This window comes from Lampetra fluviatilis, chromosome 18, assembly GCF_964198595.1.
Source record: "Lampetra fluviatilis chromosome 18, kcLamFluv1.1, whole genome shotgun sequence".
NCBI lineage: Eukaryota > Metazoa > Chordata > Hyperoartia > Petromyzontiformes > Petromyzontidae > Lampetra > Lampetra fluviatilis.
This window is the reverse complement of record NC_136292.1, coordinates 2,522,701-2,547,137: the sequence shown is the minus strand read 5'-3', so window position 1 is coordinate 2,547,137 and position 24,437 is coordinate 2,522,701. Positions and strand designations below refer to the sequence as shown.

The window sequence follows — 24,437 nt, the reverse complement described above, 5'->3', positions numbered from 1 at the left end:
TTCTTTCGGTTAAGTCACGTCTAAAGATAAAATAATAAATTAAATTAAATAATAGAATACGACGTTTCGATTGCAACACAAGCAATCATCATCAGGTATAATGAAATAGCGACATAATATCTAACCAGAAAACTATAGACAGACATATTAGCAGACAGATATCACCAAGATACATACATAGCGAGAGCAACACAGGTAACAGAGAGGGGTGATCGTCTCTGTGGGGTGGCCTTAAATAGGCAGAGGGGGGGGCGGAGGCAGAGAGAGGGAGGGGGGTTAGAGAAAAAATTAGCATATCAATGAGTGGTCAACAAAACGTGGTGCTGCAAGTACGATGACACGGCAAGCAAGCCTGAAAATCAGGAGAAAGACACACTAAAATTAAATAACCTAGTAAAATATCGAAATGTAATGTAATACAACACAGAGGGTCGGTCAACACACGCGTTCGGCTGTCCAGAGGGTGGCTGTCCAAAGCTTGTATGTGTGTGTATTGAACGTCTTTCACACCGTAAATAGCCAACCGTGATAATCGGAGGTGCAGGGGAAGGACAACAATATAAACACAAAAAGCAGTTCTAAACAAATTAGTTTTCAATCTAGATTCTTTAAAAGTGTGTAACTCCAGTGGCTTCCTAATATTGGAAGGAAGAGCGTTCCAGACAGCCGCAGAAGTGCATCTGAAAGCCCGCGATGCGGTGATCCTCTTTGTTTGATCGCTAGAGGGCTTCGCATGACAGATCCCACCCAGTTGAGTACCCTTGCTTGCTTCAGCACGTGTTGCCATGGCTGCTTTCGACTTTTATCAACATGAAATGAGTTTTCAATTTATCTTCCACTGCACAACTTCTCAACGCCCGCCCCCCTTTAGAAGTAACGGTGAAGGTAAAGTCGCAGCCCTGCAATTGCTTGCTCACAACACGGCTGGCAGAAAAGCCTCCGCAAAAGGGAGCAGTTGACAGTCCCTCTGCGGCTGTATTGGCCTACTTCTCCACGCTGGCCTGGAAGCTGTGGGAGAAACCCACTTTCACACCACCCGCGCACGGGACCATCCCCATCGACAAACTGCGGTGTAACCATTTTGTGATGACTTGCCAATATTATGGCGCTGGATGAGTTGTCAATATTATCGATTGATTGTAGACTGCTGGGCAGACAAAGAGGCGGGGAGAATTTAAGGAGCGTGCCACCTGTTTAAGTGCCACGCACTGCAGCGTGCTGACCATTCCACCAGGCCAGAATCCGTTTAAGAAATCAACCTGTAACGTGTGCAATGTTTTTTAAGTGCAGAGACACAAACTAAACGATGCTTATTCCATTTCCTCTGCACGTGGTTGCTTTCACATCAAAACAATTCGCGTTGCTACTCAGTCCGCAGACTTCGTGGCGACTGTTTGCTTTGACTCTTCATTGTTTTGATTTTGATTCTTTATTTCAAATTTGAAGTCATCATGAGAGATTTTTTTTTTAAGTTAAATTACTTTCACCTGGAAAATCCATTGGCATGGAACATCGCGTTTTTTCCAGTCCATGTGAAGCAACGTCAATCTGATTACACACATGCAAACGGAGTAAAACTATCACTATTGGATAATTGGCACCTAACTTTAGCAATTTGTCTAGAGAAAAACGTTGTCACGCCTCCCTTTCATAAATGTCATATCATGTTATATACACCGATTAAAAAACTTATTTTGGCACATTGGAATGTTGAGTTTCGTTATTAATTTAAGCTTTCAAAAAGAACTCCAACCTGCTACCATCATCTTTTGTCCTCATAATTTAGATTCTGGTCCACCTCTCATCACTTCCAATCTACACTTGGCCTACTTGTCCACACTCCAAATCATTCTTTCTGAATCGGCAACAAAATTAATCCTGAACAGTGTGGAAAGAAACGCGGAGAGACGCAGATTCCACTTCGAATCACAACGAGAGACAGGAAAAATAAAGATATGGATTACAGAACGCAAGTTATTATAAATATTTTTTGACCGTTCAGAAACGTGAGTGGACTTGGGCAGAACATGTCACGAGAATGGATGGTGGCCGGTGTTTGCGAATAACGGTGGAGTGGCAGCCAAAAGTGAGAAAATAAATGTGTGAGGCAGTCCACCACGGAGATGGAGCAATCAAGTTGACTCAAGTGCATGCAGGCACTCGCAAGAAGGTTGCTGTATCAAAGGACCGTGAAAGATGGAAACAGCTTGGAGAGGCTTTCATCCAGCAGTGGATATGTCACGGGCAATGATCCTGACTTTCAATATAATTTTCACTTCGCGTGAACCTTTTTTTTGCCCATGTTGCAACCCCTGGTAGTAAAAATAAAATAAAATAAATCACAGTGAATTCCCTGTACTCTAGGAACAGAACTACTGCGCTTTATCAGTGAGCTTCTATGTAATATCCACGCTGTGCCCACGTACACGGTGGAGTTGGGGAGCCGCTTATCGTGAAGCGCACGGCATTGAGTTGTAGGACATCAGCACCGCCCGGGGGTTCGCTCGGATAATGATCAGCCGGTGTCCTGCCACCACCAGGCCGAGTAGCAGCAGCCTCACTGCTCCTACACGCGCACACGCACAGCCCTTGTGTCAATCCACTGTTGGACGAGGGCCTCCCCATGCCTTGCGGGTCGTGGAGGTTTTTTGACCGTACATCGCCATATTGGTAAGTGCGGATTGGTGAAAAGAGGGAATCATAAATGCGGGAGCATAGAAGGAGAGTACAGTACAATAATGTATTTAGATGCACTGTCCTCTGCTGCTCCCTAAAAAACACACCGCGGCCCTCCACTGGCTGACTAGCCAGGCTCAAGCTTAGCTTGCGAGATTTTATGTGATCGTGCGAATTTCAGACGATTTTTATCAACCTCTTCCTACATCTACCGCATGTGAAATCGGAACAAAAGTTAAACTTTTGTACCGATGTTTCAATTCGATAAGCAAGACTTTCAACGTCTGAGGAACGAGTTGTGTGTTTTCCCAGATCCACTGCACTTCAGCCTGACCTAACGAATGAGTTGCTTGCTTTTGCTAAATCAGTTCTGAAATAAAATAAAAAAACAAATCAAAGGATGGAAAATAAATTAATGTAAAGAAATGGGTGGTGCAAGGTCAGGTCGAGGTGTGGGCGTTGTAGTTTCCTTTCTTAAAATAGGTTTCCACTGGACTGGCAAATGTGTTTTAATATCAACAATGACTCTCGAAATGGGGAAATGAGCACATGTGCACGTAGCAGTTATACTGTCACCTCGAGAAGGCTTCAATTCAGCAGTGGATACATTGTGGATGATTATGGCACTATAATGTATAAAGTTACGTTAAACTAAGAGAATTACACGTTTCATTTGGGCCCTTTTTTTTACTAATTGATTTTTTTTACACATAAATGGATATATATTAACTGGACTTTTCGGAATTCACTTCCAGCGCCTCTCGTTATTCCCACGAGTGCCATAAATGTCGCAGACTGCAATTACTCACGCTCATTAAATTGACAATTAAAACTCGACAAGTGCCTCCGTCAATTATCTTGACAAGGCAACTCACCGATTCAATCATTTCGTGCCGCGCCCATTCAATTAATTATGATCAAACAGCTCCCACGGCACGGGGAGGCTCTCATCCACTAGCGGATTGTCTCTGGCGGTCAACCGTCTGTCGTCCATCACCTGGACAGAGGCATCTCGTTGAGGGCACTTTACCCGATACGTCCATCACTCCCTTCGTCTCACGTGCCGGCATGGTGTTGTGCTGTGGCCCGGTGTACATGTGATAGATGGTTTACGTAGCAGTGGCATTTTATTGACTAGTTTCTAAATCGATTACGATTACATGCTAGTGCTGGAAATCATCTTGTTTCCTTTGCTTCTTCTTCTTCCCAGCATTTCCCCCACTCGTGTGACATCTGCAATCCTGGAAGTCTTTCCCCAATCATTCCACTCCAAGACTCCAAGGCCATCTCCTTCACAATCCATGTAAATAATTAAACTTGTTAATTTAAAATTACTCTGATAATCATTTTTTTTAAATACTAACATAATTAATGGAATACCCATTTACACAAAAAATATGAAAATGCATTCTCACTAGACCTGGCTCCCATCACATGTTTTACATATTTCAAAGTTATAGGATCACATGCAGGAAAGCAATTCTATGCCAACAATTAAGTGGCGCGTGCTATTAATGAGTGTTTGAGTAGTAAGACAATGCGTCCTTCTGGGCCAGGGTTAAAGCCGTGGAACCTCCATGGACCATGTATTTTGCACCTCAGGAGGACCATGCAGAAATTAGTATTTTTTCCAGTCATTGCTCTCTATGTCAGGCTACGGACATGTAATTACCCCTCATTAGGCAACATTCCACCGTTGTGTTATTCTAACAACTAAGCTTCAGAAATATTGTGCAAACGTCATCAATTAAACCCCACAACCTGCACAGCATGCGGAGACTCTACATCCAGCAGTGGATTAACAAAAGGGTCCGCTACATGTACACAGAAACAACTTCTACATGATACAAATGTCAACGCACAACTACGTCGCTGCACTTACATTGATGTGCACGTGCGTTCATCGCAAGTGAAGTTCAGACATTAATATAATCCACGTTTTGGCTCTCATCCTGATACCCTAAAATAACCAGCACGTGCAATGGCAAGAGATTATTCAACACCCATTTATTCAACATTGAGACCTTGTCTCTAATGCCAGGGGTGAGGAGGCCACGGGGACGGGTAGGGGGGGGGGTCTTGTTCCAATCAGTGCATAAAAGCAGCAGCACACCCTCGCCGACTCATTGACAATAGGTCTCCCCTTGCCAGGAAACTGAGCTTGGGAGGGGTGCAAGGAACAGCCGGAAAGCAAACAGACGCCAGTGAGATCATGTTTGGACTTTTGCAATGCAGGCCAATCGCAAGAGCACAAGGAAGAGTTGTTTCCCATGCACTCTTCACCGTGTTTAACAAAACATCGACATCTACAACCCCATAATAATGGGCAATGATAATCGTGCTCGAGTAATCTAAACGTCTGCCTGTACGTTGAATAAGATCAACTAAATGAGGAGTTAACAAAGCACATTATGAAATTGACACACAAACCACAATGACCCTTTTCAATCATTCCAGTCTACCCTGTACAAGGGCACACATCACAAACCGTGGTGCCATTGATGCGTCTCATCATGGGCTCGTGGTTATTACCAGCACAGGATTATCACTGGCAGGCACAGATTATAATAACCAATTTGTACCAACCCGATCCAGTGTTTGCTTGTAATGAACCACTCACTACGTGTATGCACTCCCAATAGACCATTGTAATGATGGGTTGTGTAAGAAATAGTTTAATTTCGATACGTGAAGGATGCATATTGTCTGCTTTATTTATATTATGCGATGTATATTCTCCTCAACGAGGCGCGTGATTATCTTGCGCAAATGTGTACCAAAGATATGTGGGGTTTTTTTGCATATCAGTGAGCTTCGAAAGAACTCAACTGAAATTCCAACGCTAAACTCGGGTGCTCGATAAATTTGTCGCGTGGCGCGCCCTGGTGTCAACGTGGTGCAATGCACATTCAATCAGCCAGCCGCGTGCGTTCGGGGACGAGTGAGAGAGACGAGCAGGGCTTTACCGCCTCCAAGAATACCGTCGTCCCCAAGACCGCAGCTCAGCTTGGTCTTCACCAACCACCCGTCTCGTCTCGCACCCAGAGCTCGACAGGAGGGTCCGATTGTCACCGCAGGCGCCACCTTTGCTCGCTTGCTGCACCCAGGAGGCCTGTTGAGCAGCTGTTAAAAAGAGCTTTATGGCTCATCGGATTCCTCCTGTATGAATTCCATCTTATTCTGATCCTGAGCAGAGGGCCCTTGCATTATTTAATTATTAAAACGTAATAAAATATTATTTTATTATGTTTGATTTTTATTATTTTATGATTTCCCTTCTACGTGACTTTACCGAAAGAACCAAGAAGATTAATCCCTGCAGACACGAAAGCTTTAAACCAATATATACCTGTGACAGAGAGTTCAATTGGGGTTGCAAGTGCGTGGACCTCAACGCAGAGTGATTCGCGTCGCATAGGTGCCCCACGAACATACTGTGCCGTTGTCATCGGGAGAAATTATATCAAGAGAAGAGGCACAGTTGAATTCAAAGCCTCTCTACATGCCTCCTCCCACCAAAACCGACACACTCATTACATCTGTTACCGGTCTCCTCTGTGAGACATGAAGCCACCCCGCTCACGATATTCAATCACCTGCTGAGAAGCATCTCGAAAGAGGGTCACCAGAAATCAGTGGGCTCACTGCACACGTGCCACCCTGTGGTTTACAGTGAATTGGCGTGGCTCTGGAATACATGCAGTCGATTAAAAGGCAGATGACACACGGCCAATCTTGCAATGTAACAAAAAAGAATAAATCGAGTCAATTGCTGCGGCTACAATTGTCAGACGCAGATTTACAAACGTTGACGGACGAAGGCTTCCCCACGCCGTGTTGGTGCTGCTGATTTGTTTTGACCATACTTCACCGCCCTGGTCAGTGCGGGGTGGTGGCCGATCACTCGCCACTGAAGTGAGTTAGCCTGAGCCGCCACACTCGGGAAATAGAACTCAGGTTCGCTAACCACTGCGTCACCACTCGCTCATTAATATAATTACTTACAGTATTAAAACAACATATATATAACTTTAGCCAAATAATACCTAACCGAAGACATCCAATTGATGTTAAAACATTAACTAACAGTGGTTTACATTCCGCTGTTACTGTAGTGACGCATTAAGACAATCTGCCAATGAAATGGGTGATCCGTTTATAGATACCCCATTGGTTTCTTACGGCCCTCTTACTTGCTTCGCGACAGATGCTTCACGACTGTATTGTGAACGCAAGGGCTCCATATTTTACACGGAGTGTTCCAATATGTATCAAGTATACTGTGTGTGTGCATATAGGTGAGAAACAGATGGAGGCTTTGAAATAAAATGTAACAATGTCTGCGTGCAATCCCCGCTGCCACTGTTTTAGTGGGGTGTCTATAAATGGATCGCCTGTATTTTAGCCAGTTACACATTGAGAATAGGTTTTCCCCTTTTTTTCTGGCAACAAAACAGGTGTTAAGATGTTAAAACAGCAAACTGAAACCTTTTACGAGGAATCATGTCTGCATTTAACACCGTTTGAGACTATGCTCGAAAGAAAGCTATCTCTGGTGTGGACCAATCAATTTCTAAGCCAATGCATCATATTACCAGAGTATGCTTTTTGTTTGTATTTTGACCACAAGTATTGTGGTTAATGGTACTGATGTAAATTAGACATTGATTTTGAAATTCTGTTTCGTAATCGGGTCGGCAGATGGCAGTACTGCATAGGGTAATTTGACGAATTCACATTTAACATCAGAGATTTATCGCCCTGCGCGGTGTTGTGAGGCGTGTAACCCCACCTCCTCTCTCCACTCCAATGACTCGATTCAATGATGAATTCCTATTGTCTCGTTTCACTCGCTCATTTATATTTCCTCGGCTTTTGTTTCTGTCCTTGAGTTCAGTCTCGTTCCCTAAAACTCAACTTTTTATTTTACCAGCTAAGGCCCACTGAGCTATAAAACGTTTTGTTGGTCAAAAATGAAAGCTCAATTAAGTGGTTTATCGGGTAGAAGCTTATAGCAGCCAAATACTCTAAAAGCATGTTGATTATAAATGTAGGGGGGGGAACCAGAGGACCCAAAGACAAATCCACACGAGCCACGGGGAGAGAGAGAGAACATTCAAACTCCAAAAACACAGCAGGCAGGATCGGACCCACGACCTCCTGCACACCGGGTGAGGTAGTGAACATCTCGCCATCGTGACGCCCGACTTATGTCAGCCCGGTGACCCAGCACTGTGGAGGCAAGGGGTTGGTGGGTCGCAAAAATGTTGAGAAACTCTCTCTGCTCGCGGGCATCGAGGAAGTTGTCATAACCCTGGTCCGCCAGGAGACGGCGGTACAGCTACAATGTGGACTCCATCTGCTCCAGATTTGAAGCTTTCGTGACTGCAAGGATTCATATTCTTAGGTTTTTTTCGGTGAAGTCACGTAGGTAAAAAATTAAAATTAATAAAAGTAAAATAAAAAATAAAATAAAAATCACGACGTTTCGGAGGCAACACAAGCTTCCGTCTTCAGGTGGAACAGTCACAGCACGATAGCTGTATCAATACAGCTATCGTGCTGTGACTGTATCAATACAGCTATCGTGCTGTGACTGTATCAATACAGCTATCGTGCTGTGACTGTATCAATACAGCTATCGTGCTGTGACTGTATCAATACAGCTATCGTGCTGTGACTGTTCCACCTGAAGACGGAAGCTTGTGTTGCCTCCGAAACGTCGTGATTTTTATTTTTATTTTACTTTTATTAATTTTTATTTTTTACCTACGTGACTTTACGGAAAAAACCTAAGAATATCCACCTGCTCCGTCTGTATGGGCTCGAGTGTTTCCCTCTCGCACGCGTGTGTGTTCTCCAGATGCTCCAGTTTCCGCCCACATGTGAAACACCCATTAAATGGCCGACAAACACCTTGATATATAGAGAAACACAGAACTTGGGCAAGTTTGGCAGCCTGCTCAACGCGTGGCTGCGTTCCTGCTTGTCTGTGATTCCTCACGTCTCCGAGTCGGTATCTCTGCGAGCAGGTGGATACTGTGTTGCGTTACAGGTTGAATTTAGCATGAGTAACATTGACTTATGAATATAATTTGCTGAAATTAAGAGCACTATCAGAATCTGATGCGCAGAATTTCATGCATGTATCGTGTCCGTTATATCTGTTGTAATCGATTCGTTAATTGATAATTATTGTGCATATTCACATGACTCCATCAGAGGCAAAGCTCTTCATTGGACGTAAATGTTCACGAAAATTTTTTTTTGGGATAGCTTGTTTCATAGTGATGGGTTGGACATTAACAGCAGTGTGCCCTGAGTTCAGTACAGTCATCATGTATAAATGACCATCTCACACGACCTCGTGGTCACACAATCCGTCCATCTGTCACACACCAGAGATGATTTCGTCACCCCCTCTCTGCGGTGTACGTCCTCTGGGTCGTGCGTGCCCTCTGCTTCGGTTGCCACTCCGTTGTCAGTCCTGACTGTTGTCCATCACCCCGTCGAGTTACGTGTCCTGCCCGATCACACTTCTCTTAAGTCAACAAGAGACCTCAAAGTTGCATTTGTTCTCTCATCCACGTGTTCCTCGCCTGTCTAACAGTCTAAATCCAAGCATTGACATGCATCCTTGCGTATTTGTCAGCTTTTCTTCCATTATTCTTGTCGATGTCCGTATTTCCAGCTGATTGCAACCTTTATCCTGTAGGCACATTAAGGTCTTTTGTCATTATCAAGTTCTATTTTCCAAAAGCACTCAACCCTGTTCTCACTCCAGCTTCATTTCATCCTTTGAACCCAGTCCGCCAGTAATTGCCCGAGGTATAGATACTAGGATGTGGCTTCCAGTGGTGTCACCGTTAACAACATGTGCCCATTTGGTTAGCGAACTTCTTACACCTGATGTTAATTTTACTTGTGTTTATCTTGAGCTGAACTTGCAGTTTCTTCATTACGTGTTTCAGTTTCTATAATTATATTTTCATTTGTAATCATAACGACGATGTCACCAGCAAAACTGAGATGGTTGATCATTCATATTTACCGTATTTCTTTTTTTTCAATCTGATTCCTTTTTCCGGACTCTCGCTCTGATATGTAATGTTACTTTAGGCAATCTTCGTGTTCCATTATATAAATCCATTTTGTCAAGCCTTTATAAAATATATTTTCTTTAAGAATCGGTTTGTGACAGCTCTGATTACTTCATCAATTTATACTCAATCAAATAAAGTCTCATAGTCTGATTGATAGTATATATGTGGGAAACATAACTTCGGCTTACTCACGTGGCTCATTGGCCAGTAAATTGCCCATTCATTGTTCCCAAATGATCTCCGTGAACAATTTATATAGGAGACGAGTGATTCTGTAATTGTTCAAGTTAGTTTACCTCCATTGTTGAAGAAGAATGGGAGATTATTACATGATTGAGATATTGCATTTATATCCCAACGTCTAGTAAATATGTCCGCAATTTTTTTTATCAAAAAGCTGGTCAATTCTTTGTTGGTGTCCACAGTTATTCCAAAATAGTCCAGGAGCTTTCATTTCTTATTACTACAAGGGGCAGTGTTACATTTTTCAAGCATTATCCCTCTGGTACATGTTTCTCTTCATCTGAAATGTAATTTGGTTTATGATTTTAAAACAAGTAACTTTACATTTCTTTTAAAATTTTAACTTCGCTAAACATAAGACATGAACAGAAACCAATTAAGATGTGTTAATTATCAAATGGGTTATGTTTAAATGAGATTGGACAAGCATCGTACAAGCTGTTATCGGTTTTATAGATAATGCCATCCTAAAAACCGTGGCAAATGTATTTGATGCTATTTAATTTACCTGTTGAGGAAAATTTAACACAATGACAATATGACAAAAAGAGTATTAAACAGTTAATTATAATCGCAAGGCAAATCTTTCTGCCGTCAAACGAGAACTAATATCATGGGAGATATCTTTGTACAACAAACCAATTCGTTTTCTGTAGCTTACTATTAAAAGACGCAGGGATTAACAGAGTGAAACACAGTTGTGCACCTACACAGTGCTCAGTTATTTGCCACCCGTGGTATGCGGCGTTGTACACCCGGAAAAAAACCCAGCAATTCTTGCCGGAATGTAACCGCAATCTGAAACTGCGTGTTTATTTTAGCATCTCACAAGCTGAGGCGGAGAGGGATGGCGGAGAGGGATGGGGGAGCAGACCAGCCCTGAAACCTTCCCGTGGGAATTGCAGCAGCTGTTCAATGACAACCCACACCAACCACCACGACTGCCCAACTACTGTAATAAACTGGCTGCCACATTGCTGAAGCTGAAGCTGCTAGTGCAGCTGCAGCTGCTATGCGTGTTGGGGCGACGGCGGGAGGGGGGGGGACGAGTGCGCTTTCGTTACAATACTTACGGTAAGATATGGCAAGCGGTGACAAGAGGAAATTGCCAGCAAGGCGGCCCTGATGCTCGAGTCGCACTGTATCAGCTGCAGATTTCTTTCCAGCCGTTTCGGCCGCCCGTAGTCGTGCGTCACAACGCAACGGGGCTGGCTCCCGAATAAACGGGGCCCGTCCGACCTGCTCGGAGTCCCGCCCACAGATTCAGCACCCCGGACAGCAGGCGCAACGGTGCCAGCCCGGGCGGAGGTGCCCCTCATGTTGAACGACAATGCCGCTGCCTTGGCGGCGGTGGCCTGCGTCTCAACTTGACGAGGAGCTCAGCCAGTTGTGGAAGCTTCGCGGACCCAGCAGTCTCGTCTAAGGTCAAGATTCGCGGAAATGAAAGGCGAAATATCCCTTTGAAGGTAACAACAACAACAACAACAAAAACACAAGCGGTGGTATGTATGTGCTGTACGGTAAATAACGTGGACGTGCCATGTGGCTAGATAGCATGCCGGGTACGCGCACGTCTGTGTCAAATGGATTTGTATTGTCCATTTGTCTTCTGCTGTGGCTTACACTCATCTGTACTGTATGTATGCCGTGTGGATGGCGTAGCAAATAACTTGCACTGAGACCGCTCGGTCCAGCATTATTCAATTGACGCTCAATGCACGCCTTGGCTCTGTGCGGATATACATGAACAGTCTTTAGGAATGTAATTGTTTTGCATTCTCAGTTAACTGCTAAATCTATCCAACTTTTAAACAGCTCATGAATACAAGTTAATTTCAATGCTATAGTTTTTTTTTTTATATATCTGTATTTAAAGACGAATATGCAATACTGTATGTAAAGTGAACAAAAGTCAATCGTTGTACTGTACTTATATGTCCTCGCCTCAATCCTCGCTCGCTGCCTTCTCCGCACTGCACTGACCAGCGTGGAGAGGTATGGCCAATCGACCCCGATGACCCACGTGGCGTAGGGTGGCTATCCTATAGCAGTGGGTTGACAAAGGGCTGCACGTGGACTGTACATTACATCTATGCAATTAAGCAATCTGCATTATTATATCGGCAGTACTTCATCTAGCGTGAAATAATTCATAATTATGGGATACGGCCCGAACTGCCACATCTCAAAACTGTCAAAACAGGTGCTATTATACAGTCTCATGGGGGAGCAATGCTATTCAAAAGGCTGCCAGCCGTGTAATGTGCAGTGAAACCATGTCAAAGTTCACCAACAACAAAGTTTTTTCTTTCTTTAAATTCTCACTTGCACAGGAGAGAGAATTGTGTGCGCGGAGAGGTCATCGGTGCAGCCCAGTATAGGTGCGGCAGGGGGGCATAAACCCGTGGCGCAAAGGGAATCGAGACATCTCAGAGTGGCGCTGCGAAACCCACCGATGAACGAGCGCGACGCCATGGGCTCTCGGCCCGCCGGCGAGCGGCCAGGCAAGGCCCCCACCTACACGGGCGACAAGAAAGCCAAGCTCGCCGCCAAGACGAACCGCAAGTGGGTGCGGCTGGCGACGGTTTTCGCCTACGTCCTCTCCGTCTCGTCGGCTGCGATCGTGCTGGCCGTTTACTACTGCATCTTCTGGAAGCCCGTCAACGTCCCGGCGGACGGGGCGGTCATCCCCAAAGTCACCGCGGCGGCACCGGTCGGCGTCGCGAGCACCGTCTTGCCGAGCGCGTCGGTCATCGACGGTCGCGGGGAGACGTCCCGCGTCGCGCCGCCGGTAGTCGGCCCGCCCAGCGTCGCAGAGACGTCCGCCGGGACTCGAACGGAGCGCCGGCACTTGCACGGCGAGGACACGGAAGCAAGGTCTGATCACTTCGGAAAGAGCACCCTCTTGGATTACTACACGTCTCCGTTGCCCTTGGAGGACGCGGCCGCAGAGCAGCGTTACAGCACGGAGCCGCATTGGTCAAGTGGGAAGAAGAACGACTATAATTAACCAACACACCTGGGCTAACACAAAGACTACCATTTGGCTTCTATCTTGGTTTGGGCCCATGCTTCGCGTTGCCTGTAGCTCAACGACAAAGCTAGAAATTTCGGCATGGTGTGCGCTACATTTAACACGGTGTTACCCATAAAGTCAGCGTACAACGATGCTTCGCTTGATTTTTTTTCCTGGTAAGCAAAAGGGCCCCCATCACATGGCTTTGGTGAGCCCGTGATCTCATATGTCACAGGTACAAACACGGCGCAGACACACGCCAGAGTGCGGGGGCCATCTGCGGCAACCGGGTTGTGGATGTGCTCTAAGCGCATGTGGAAGTGCTTTCTCAAGTAGAAACCCATAATCTGGGAATGGGCGCGGCAAAATGCGTGATCATTAAAAAGGGCAAAATATTTACTGTTACTTTTTTAAAATGTGTATGTCTAGAAAACAACCTGAAGAAAACATTTTCAATAACTTTAGTAGATGAATGTCACTCGTTTGTCCTTGCTTCCTTTACCAAGTAACAACGTGTTTCCCCTGTCTGCGTTTCACAAGTTTACCAAACAACACAACACTTTGAATGTCGATCATCGTGTTCGAGTTCTCCTGCCTGTCTCACAAGCCTCTCCAGAAAGCGACCCATGATAAACAGTCAAATCAAGATGTCATTGGTCATTGGGATATGGGAGCAAACATCTCGAAAATAACGTAAGGTTTTCTTCAATAAAATGTATGTAACAAAGATACACTTAAAACGTTTGTCCAAATATAAATATATAGAGTTGTGGTTGTGTGCAGTATATGACCTGGAATTCATTGTTATGGGACCTGAATTTTGTCAGAAAGCCATTAAAACTAAAAATAGCTTCAAGCCACAAGGAAGTGTGTTGAAGACATCTAAGCAAAGACCCGACTGGATGACGTAATGTAGCAAAACAGTGTTAATGATGGTAACCGGGTATATCCTTCAATAACAGGAAATAAAAGATGAACCACAGTGCGATTGTGGCCATGCAACCAAAACTACGGGCCATATAGAAACCCACAGTATTTACACCATTGGAACCTCATTTGCCAGTTAAAAAAATGATAATTGTTTTTTTACCCTTTTATCTGGCAACAAAACTAACACCTTTTTTTTACAAGGAGTCATGTTTGCATAGACCACAATACCTGCAGTCATAATGCAAACAAAAAACATAACTCTGATAATGTATGCACTGTCCTTGAAGTTGATTGGTCCACACCCGAGACAGCTTTCCTTAGAGCCTAAAGGCGTATTGCGCCTAGTGAGACTAGGCTCTAAGGAAAGCTGTCTCGGGTGTGGACCAATCAACTTCAGGGACAGTGCAGACATTATCAGAGTTATGTTTTTTGTTTGCATTATGCAGGCATTGTGGTTTATGCAAACATGACTCCTTGTAAAAAAAAAGGTGTCAGTTTTGTTGCCAGATAAAAGGGTAAAAAAACAATTATCAAACCCACAGTAGTCTGCGCGACTTCAACGGAGGAATAGCAAAACGACACGAACTCTTTCCTGAAGCCTTCTTGTCGTGGCGAGCAGACTTCGACATTTGGCATTTAGCTCCCAAACACAATGCCATGCGCAAGAACAGAATGGTGACTGGGTATTGCCGACGTAGTGCTCATTTTAAATATTGCTGAACTCCATATCTACAGAATGGTTCCTAAGTATTGTCCAGTATTTTAGTTCCTTCAGAATGTATTCCAGGTTCTTACTAACCTAGTATAATCCATGACATATTGTAATACTGTATTTGATTTCTCCTAACTCCATTCAACATTCATTTTAAAAAGCAGAATATCTGCATGTACTGACGTAAGTAAAATTACCAAGAATGTTGCAAATGTAGTATTTTTGTTGCATTTACGGATGTTTAAGAAATTGTAGCTTATTTCCATAGGGTGTTAATAGATTAAAACATGGTAAACAACATACGTCCACATTGGTTTATAATAACATTACATTCCATCAAATTAATAACAGAGTACATTAATCTGAATGGTATAAGTAGTGGAAGTATTAACATCACAAAGTGGACCTTTTCTGAGAAAGTATCTGACATTTTCCGCCTTTATAACTGTATCATCTGTGACCAACTGCATACATGTGCAGCCTGTCAAATCTAGTGACTGTTTCACACTTCGACACACTTTGACCCAACCAGTCTCAATTAAACCCAAGTGTATTTTGACAAATGGCAAACAAAAACTTTAGCCAATTTAAAGTTTATTTGCCAAAATAGCCATTCAGAATATTCGTCGTAAACAACACTAGCTCTTGAAATGAATAAAGAGTGAAATCTTACTTGTGACTTAGAGACAACTAGCATTGTCTTGCAAGGCCCTGTTGGAGATACGCTGGATTTCCATAAAAATAATCCGTAGAAATATCTCAGTTTATTCGAATTTTAAACTTGCTGTTTTTATTCAAATATGTTTTGCAAGATGGATGGATGTTTCACAGTTTAACACGTAGGCTTTCGCGACCAATATCATCCTCTAACAGAGGTTTTTGGCACGTTCTGTTTACGTGCCAACCCTTACTAGTTGGCTGTGTCGGGTGGTGGCGGGTTTTAACGACACATATATTTACGCCTTATGGATGGATGGATGTGTTTCTCCCAATCAGCCACTGCTTGTCTCGTGTACTGTACTGCAATTAATGATTTCTGTTTACATTAGCACCCTGATTATAACTGTCTATTATTGAATGGAATTTTGTCAAGTGTAGCCTATTTAAACTTCGAACTTATTCACTGCATCCCGAATGCATTTATTCGTTCATATATCGAGCACGTGTCCATGTTGTTTCCCGTTTGTGAGCTGGGTGGGTCTCTTCGGAAGAACACAATGAAAGGCAACGTTTATCTATGTATTTTATCACCCAAATGCAACCACATCTCGAGGTGCTGGACAGAACAAGTGGGTGTGTTTATTGTGTCGAGATAAAGAGGAAGTCAGTCATAGGCAGAGACAAAAAGAGGATGATTTTGAGCCTGGACTTGAACAGGGGTAGGAGGGAATCGATAGAACGGACGGCCTGGGAAAGAGAGTTGCAGACTATGGGGTTAGCGGAGGACAGTGAGCAACTTCCCACTGAGTGATGGTTCACGGGGGGATTTGACGGAACACATTGGTGACTGGAGCAGTGCGTGTGTGGAGGAGAGGGGAGTGAGACGCAACGGTCGAGGTAGGTAGGGAGCGAGCCCACAGAGATGTTGAGTGTGACCTTGAAATTGATCCAGTACTGCTTTAGGAGCCGGTGGGGTGATTAGAATATACGTGTGACGTCTCACTTGCAGATTATAGCGAGGAGCCTGGCAGTAATATTGTAGATCGTGTGGAGTTTGGAGATCAGTCACGTGACGGGGGTCGGGTCTCGGCGCTAGCTGGGTTAAGGAAATAAATAGTGGGTGCCGGAGAGGTGACGCAAATGGATGCGTGAGATCCTGGAGAGTTGAGATATGTGGAATGAGAATAATAGCAGCTCAGGATCTATAACAACTCCAAGGCTGTGCACTCTTTGCCAATTTAATGTCAAGGATTTGAGAGGTGCACACTAAAACTGGAGTCCACTGAAAGTGAACATTTTTGTCCGATGAGGAGGACATCAATTCGGCAGCGTTTATTTGGAGAACGTTAGAACATATTCAACACGAGACCATGTCAAAGCAGAATGTGAGAGTGGACAGTGAAGTCCGATACGTGGAGTTAGATGTACAGATTACAATTACCAATGCAAGGGAGGGCCGACATTAAAACTGGATATGATCTTGCCTGAAATGAGCAGGGGGCCTAGGATGGAGTCTTGCGTGGATGCATAAGCACAGGGATTTTAGAGAGGAAGACAGTTGATTTGAAGCTTTCGTGACTGCAGGAATCCATACTCTTTGGTTCTTTCGGTAAAGTCACGTAGGTAGAAAAATAATAGATCACGACGTTTCGATCAAAACACAAGCAATCGCCTACTTCAGCAGTTTTTTCTTGCTGTGGTTGTCCCACCTGATGACGATTGCTTGTGTTGCGATCGAAACGTCGTGATCTATTATTTTTCTACCTACGTGACTTTACCGAAGAAACCAAAGAGTAGGAAGACAGTATTCGTATGAAAATGTAAAAGTAGCCGTTTGAGAGGCGAGAATGGACCCAGGAGACGAAGTGTGTCAGAGATGCCTGCATTGTTGTGTGAAGACACTCAAGGAGGATGGAGCAGTCCATGATGTAAAAAGCAGAATAAAAAGACTAGCAGAGAGAATGATCCACGGTCCGAGGAGAGAAGACGTCCGCTTACCACATGTAGGAGAACAGTCTCTAGAGAATCGCCTTGGTGAAAGCAGAGTTCCCTGAGTCGTGGAGACCTCGGGAGGAGAAGTGTTTGGAGAGATATGAAAGAAAACCCTATCTGACACTTTTTTAAGAAAAGGCGGGTTTTGAGACGGGGTGGAAATTGGCAATGATGTTGGCATCCAGTGTGGTTTTATTTCAGGTTGGGAATAGCAGCAGCAGCAGGCTTGGGAGCTGGGGGAATATACACAGATGAGATGGAGGCATTGACAAAGCTGGTGATATACGGGGCCAGGGTGGGTGAGGGATGCGTTTGGTAGACACATTACTGAGGATGGATGAAGTTTTTTGTTGGGTTGTGTTTTTTTGTGTGATATTTATGATGAAATGTTGACAGATGTCAAGGGTATGTGCTTTCGAGACGGGAAAGGCACTAGGAGGAGCAGAGGCAGACACCACGATGCCATTCGTGATTTTTCTGACTTTGCCATGGAAACAGGGCCAGAGTTTTTCGTACTTGGCCACTGATGGAGTAAATGAGGAAACTGAGTTCCATGAAAGCCAGAGGGAGTTGACTGGAAATGAAGAGGGATTTAGGGTTTCCAGGACCATTTGCGATGACAGTAGAAATAAATAAATAAAACTTGTTTATCCTTAATTCTATATTTGAAGCTTTCGTGACTGCAAGGATTCATACTCTTAGGTTTTTTCGGTAAAGTCACGTAGGTCAAAATAAATACATAATAAACATAAATAATGCAACTGATAGAAATAATAATATAAATTAATTATTCAAGCAAAAGCTGCTTTATTATTTATTTATTCCTACGTGACTTTACCGAAAACAACCTAAGAGTATGTTTATCCTTCCTTATTGATTTTCTGAACAAGGTTAAAAAAATTTTTTTATTAACCAGCACGATTCTAATGAAAAAAAAATACCTGCTAAAATGAGGATAGGCTTGCTGCATGTGGCACAGATTACTCCAAAGTGGCGGCAATGCTTTCCTACTGTAAGTGCTTTAAGTTGCAATCGCTGCGGTAATCTCTTCTCGATTGTCACGCTCGACATCTCTAGAGGCAGAGCTTCTGAACTTGTTGGTAAAAGCTGATCGGCAAGCCACGTGCGATGCGTTGCCCGTTTGGACCACGTGGCAATGAGAGAGCCCCCATCGAAAACCCGGCGTCTGTAAAGCAGCTCTGCGCGGTTTCAAAGACTGGAACACGTGGCCGATTTTACGATTGTAAACTCGCAGCGGCATCGGATCGACTTTCACAGTGGAACGAGCGAAGAGAAAAAAAACTCCCAGAATTAATCGATCATTAACACTGCCTTAAAATTGCAAACACAACGCAGGCTGATGTTTTGGGCAAAGAAAGTTGTCCTCTGGAGCTCTGAGACAACCGATAACTATTTAATTATTTTTACAAAATTGATCAAACGAATGGTTTTTTAATTTTGACGAGTAGTTTTTTTTTATATCAGTGGACATTCAGGATCTCATTTCCCAGTTATAGATATTCGTAGGTACATGTAGTAGCTCAGGGCAACGCATGGTAAAAGTGTGATCTCCAACTGGGAGAAAAAAACCTCTGCATACTGTGCGTCTTCATGCCCTCTCCACATGCTCCGAAGACAGCTTACTCTATATACAGGGTGCTTCGACAAAAAGTCAACACTGACATGGGACTATCGTTTTAACATGATAACAAATGTGATGTTAATAGCTTCAAAAAGTTTAAAAGTCTCCACTTGTTCGCCATCATTGTCAACACGTTGCCTGGAATCTTCTCCAGATGGTCTCCAGAGCCCGGAGGCGACACATGTCTTGTGGTATTGTTGCAAATTCTCAGACGTGTCAACATTTTTTTGAAGCACCTTGTATTTTTGTTCAAGGACAGACAGTGTTAATGACGAATGTTGTGAGGGTGTTTTTTTGGTTATACCGTGCTTGTGTTGCACTATCCACACTCTGCCCCGAAATGTTTTGATTTAATGTTGAAACCATGCTCAAGCACTGTACTGCCACAATAGATTAAAGAGTGTGTTTGTCCTTCACTCAATTGGTTTAACTAACATTACTCAGGCAAGTGTAATGAGAAGCCGAAAGGGTTCACGTGGGTGCGTGTATTATACATCTCATCCGTCAGGCATGCTTAAGCTGTAAGTTGTACGAAGTAAGAGCCTTTTAGAATCGACTTTTGAACGATGAAGAAATAAACTAAACTACACTACTGACTAATCTCTTACGCATTATACTTTGGTTCCATATAAACGTAGCTATTTTCTAAAACTTTTTTTAAATTGTACCTTGAAAGGTAATTAACGGTATAGAGTAAGCAAGCATTTTGGACAAAATGGCATTGCAAAGTGTTTATTCTAATAACAAGTGAGTGGAAATGTGTGCTGCTGCAATAATAATAAAACATAATCTAAACTTAAAAGAAGTGTGGCATCCATTTTATAGTTCCGTATGCAAGGAATATCCAATTCATTGCCCCAAAACCAAAAACGTCGCACACATGTCTGAAGACACAACATGTCCACGGCCACAAAGCTTCCACACAAAAGCTTTTATCAAGGCCATCTCTGGAGTCTGTTCTGGCCCCTATGGACACCGCAATCATTATGGCCAGCCCTGGGACAATAACACGGTCAATAAGCCTCTTCTCTGCTCTAAAGCGACTGGTAGAGCGAGCACGATTTCACAGCAAAACCACTCCAGGCTTCCAGGGGAAACGTGTAAACTCGAAGGTCACCACACTGAGTGTGATCAGGTGCGGGGGCCTCCTGCCACCCAGTGTCCTCTGCTCATGAAACAAACCAGTCTCTGTTGCTAAAACAGTCTCTGCTGCTAAGTCGGGGTTAAAATGCAGAGATGGAGGCGTTGAAGAGGTTGCTCTTGTCAAGCTCTCTGGTGTATTTTCGAGTTGTACCGCGTGTTGTACGGCACGATGTCCGACGTTTCAGCTCAACGTGCCTGGGGCTTCTTAAGGAACTGAATTGTTCAGTTATTTGACAACACGTGGTACAACCAAAAGACACATCCGAGAGCGTATGTGCCAATTGACACCGTGGACACCCATACAAACGAGACCTTCCATCTCAAGCGATAATAATCAGGGTGAAAAAATATGGGAATAATATAAGAGACATTGGAGAGCCATGTGTGTGCTGTTCGCGCATGGGGGTAACGTGTGCCGAATGCAGACGCACTGGGGCACACGAGAAGAAGCTCCCGCACCTCCGTTTAGCACGGTTGGCTACATACGGTGCAATAGAAGTTCGAAATACACACGTGGAGCCAAACGTCACAAACATCGTGCTGCACATCGCGCGGCACAACCAGAAATTACATCCGATGGTTTCGCTTATATTCGCCAGATTTAATAGGACCAGCACAAGACCTTGACAGCTGAGGCCAGTGTTTTTCGTTGCAAGGCCTGCTGGCCACTGACGCACCCTCGTGGCCTTTAGTGCGGCCCCTGACGTTTGGCCCCCGACAATACACAAAGAGTGACACCTCCCGTCCCCCCCATCATCGTCGTCGTGCCCCTGTCAAACCCCACAATGGTTTCAAACGTGTGGCGGCCCCCACACTGATGACGTTTTGTCGGCTAAAGTGTCCCCCCCCTCTGAAAATTAGTAAAGAAAACTGGCTTAGGCTGATTCAGCAACCTGATTATGTAATTCCTTGCAATACAGTCTCAGCGTGGCTCCTACGACCGCAGCCAAATCTCGCTCGGCCCTCATCGGGGCTAGAGAGTTGCGCAAGTTTCATCCGGGAAGATCGAGTATACAGAAAAAAACACCACAAAGCAACTGCGCACGAAATGAAAGGAAGTGTCAAACAGCACTCCGATGCTGATGATGATAATAATGAATCGCAACAACAAGCTTCAACATCTTATCTAGCATCTGTGTGTTTTAACGGCGGTTATACAAAAGAACTATTGTGAACGTGGAGCAAATCTTCGCCACCGTTTTGTGAAACCGGCTGAGGCTGGGAACTTTAGATGGTGACACTCTTCGGGGGAGGCATGATGTCGGGGGGGGGGGGGGGTGTTTGCGATGTTTACCGTGGCCAGCACCGTGGGGAGTAACTAATCAGACTCCCTATCGACAAACTCATCTTCTCTCCCTCCCAAAACATAGTTGTAAACGCTAATCCAGAGCGTATACATTTACAAACATGCTGCTTATATCATCAGCAGTAGCAGCAGTGAGGCTGTATCCACTGCCAGATGAAGGCCTTCTCAAGTCACCTGTATTCCTTACATAATCATGATCCAACAAACCATCTAGCTCCTGCACATGTTCTTATCGCTCCATCTCCTTGGCAGTCGTCTTCTCGGGCGTGCCGTCCCCTTTGGCTTCCACTCCTTAACAATCCCTTCCAGTGCTGTGTCCTGTCCAAGCGCCGCTCACTTTCATCAACGATCAGTAACGTCTCCGGTTTGCGCCATCTCTCTCAGCCCCGCACTGTCACAGTCTATTTCACTACTCCCGTTGCATGAACTCATCTCATTGCTCCACGTTCGGCAGTGCTCTCTTTTGTTTGCAATTCCATCACAAGACTCCTTCATTGGCCAAGGACAATGCCCAAACCGACTTTCCTGAACAGTCAATCTGTCTGCAATTGGCATGTTTCTTTCTGTAATCCATGTGTTCCTCATTCTCTCACTGTAATTCCAAGCAAGCGGCTCTCCGTGCCTCTGTCCTCACCATTCAGCATTTGTTCCATTTCATTTGTCAGTGTCCCATGTTGCCAAAAGGTTGAAGAAGACCTTCATTGAGAAGGCTGCAAATTTTGCGTTCAAGATAAACATGAGTAAGACAAAAGTAACATGTACAGGTTCGCTATATTTATATATTTAAACAATATATTATTGAAGATGCACTACTGGAAATCACATCAGAGTGTGTATATCTATGGCAGTTATGAAGGGTGACCCGAAAACACAACGATACAATTAAGAGGCAAGCGAGAGCAGGTTAGAGTGCTTTCTGAAAGCCTAACTTAATAATGTTACGTACTATCCACGAACCATCAGTAAGCCTGGCCACTGGGTTGATGCATGATCAAGACACCGCTGAAAGGACAGAGGGGGGATCAGACAAAATCTGGCACTCGGTGAGAATCCAGCTGAGATCCGTGTCCTTGGCCACATTAGTCTAATTTCTACCTCATTAGTCATCTCCAGCTCCTAAGCAGGCTGGCAGACATCGAGCAGCATCTCAATTAACTACAACAGCGAAAATTCAGTTGCTGGGCCCGCAACCGAAGCACAACCCCCGACCGAGAACAATGTTCAATATCAGTCACCAAAGTGATCGCCATATCCTGCTGCTAGCTTCAACGACGCACAACGACTTGCACTGCTCGTACAACAACAAAACCTCTCAGCCTTTTGCAGACCCCCCCCCAAAAAAAACACAGCTTGTTTTGAACATCGTGTTGTTTTACACCAGCAACTCAAAAACAATTGGGAATTGCAGACTCCACGGGGTTCAGAGCCGAGAGCTTTAGTCCTCAAGCGCTCTTGTACGCACACGACGCATATCTTTGTGCGTTGTTAACGCAATTCTTTTTTTCGGCCTCCGCTAATTTTTCCCGTTGCGATGTTTTTTTTTTGTCCTCTCTCGCCCATTTACAGAAGTGTACTGTACCGCAGCGAGAGCGCAGGAGAAGACAATAAACATCAAACGTGACATAAAATATGACGTTGTCACGGCAAGTTAGCTCAAGTGCCCTTTCGAGATCGTGTTTTATCATCATTATTATCTTGCAACGACGGCAGCTTTTATAGTAATTACACGCAGGGCGATGTTTTGGAACAACAATGTGGGTGACAGCCATTGGGGGAAAAAAACTGGATCCATTTTATTTACGAAGCGAGACGTTTTGACGACAGCGCGAGGAGCCCCCAGTCATCATCAGTTTGAAAATCCGCCACAATCTCATTGGCCAGAGACACAAAACCTTTCGAGAATAGTGAGAGGTTTAGTACAGAGCTGGAAAGTTACATTTAAGCCTGTCACAATTGTGCGGGAACTGTCTTTTTTTAATGTTGCTCTGGCCTCTGCCAGCGAAGATTAAACTGTGACGAGAAGTCCTGTTGAAATAAGCGAAGGATGAACCGAGTGTGTGACGTGGAGCCAATGCAAGGGCTTCCAACATGAAAACAATAAACACTTCCAGCCAAAATATTAAACCGTCCATATAATTATCACAAACACGATATGAAATATAGTAGAATAAAATTAACGATACAATTGTTTCGATTCCATGGGACATGTGTATCTAAAGTGGATCATTGTTCGACCGTAGCATCAGAATACAGACAAAACGTAATCTGATGTATTAAAAATGACACGTTTGTAAACATTGGCACAGTGGCAGTCATTGTTCCAAGTAATTGTGCATTTAATTTCGGAATAATCTCCAGCCCTTTGTCAATCCAAAGCTGGATGAAGGCCTCCCCACGTCTATCAGTCATGGTGGGTTTGTGATCATACTTCACCACCCTGGTGAGCATACGTTGTTGTAAAATGGAGGGGAATGGGGGGGCATTGCTGGTTTAGATATTACTCGCCATCGATGGGAGCTGGAGCCATGGCCAGGAATCAGACTCAGGTCACCAATTAAAAACTCTTTTAAAAATCCATTAGCCACTTTCCCAATCAATGATATGCATCAAATTTAGTGAGCGCATACAAAATTGCATCAGAATGAACTCAAATTGGACACACCACTACTACCGCCACTAAACACGCCAACTGATAAATAATGCTTTCAAACCGCATTCATAAATTTGATGGAATAGTTTACCGAGCATCATGAAATGCCCAACATGGTAACTATTGAGCCGAGGACAGTTTAAAGTTCACCATCTGGCTATCCAGCCTATTTTGCATTATTCATGCTCTAACAACGCTGTAATAAACAGCAGGGAAGGGGGGATCAACAGATTTAGTGATGACAGCGGATAATCCTGCACTCTTTTATTTTATTGATAGTTAAGCTCCTCTCGCTCACGTCGATGTTGAGGGTACTATTGGTGTATCCTATGATATGTACGTAAACATTTGCAGAAATAACTCC

At 44.1% G+C, this 24,437-nt stretch overlaps 1 protein-coding gene and 1 long non-coding RNA gene across 2 annotated transcripts in view; one reads left to right on the top strand and one right to left on the bottom strand.

Annotated features, from left to right (window-relative positions):
* LOC144937088 (uncharacterized) overlaps positions 1-24,437 on the bottom strand; it is an 84,539-nt gene that overhangs the window by 10,176 nt on the left and 49,926 nt on the right. The window lies entirely within an intron of this gene.
* INAFM2 (InaF motif containing 2) lies at positions 11,293-14,183 on the top strand. Its single transcript, XM_078864336.1, has 2 exons — positions 11,293-11,488; positions 12,356-14,183. Exon 2 carries the CDS (start codon positions 12,478-12,480, stop codon positions 13,030-13,032), a length of 555 nt encoding a protein of 184 aa, XP_078720462.1. The 5' UTR covers positions 11,293-11,488; positions 12,356-12,477; the 3' UTR covers positions 13,033-14,183.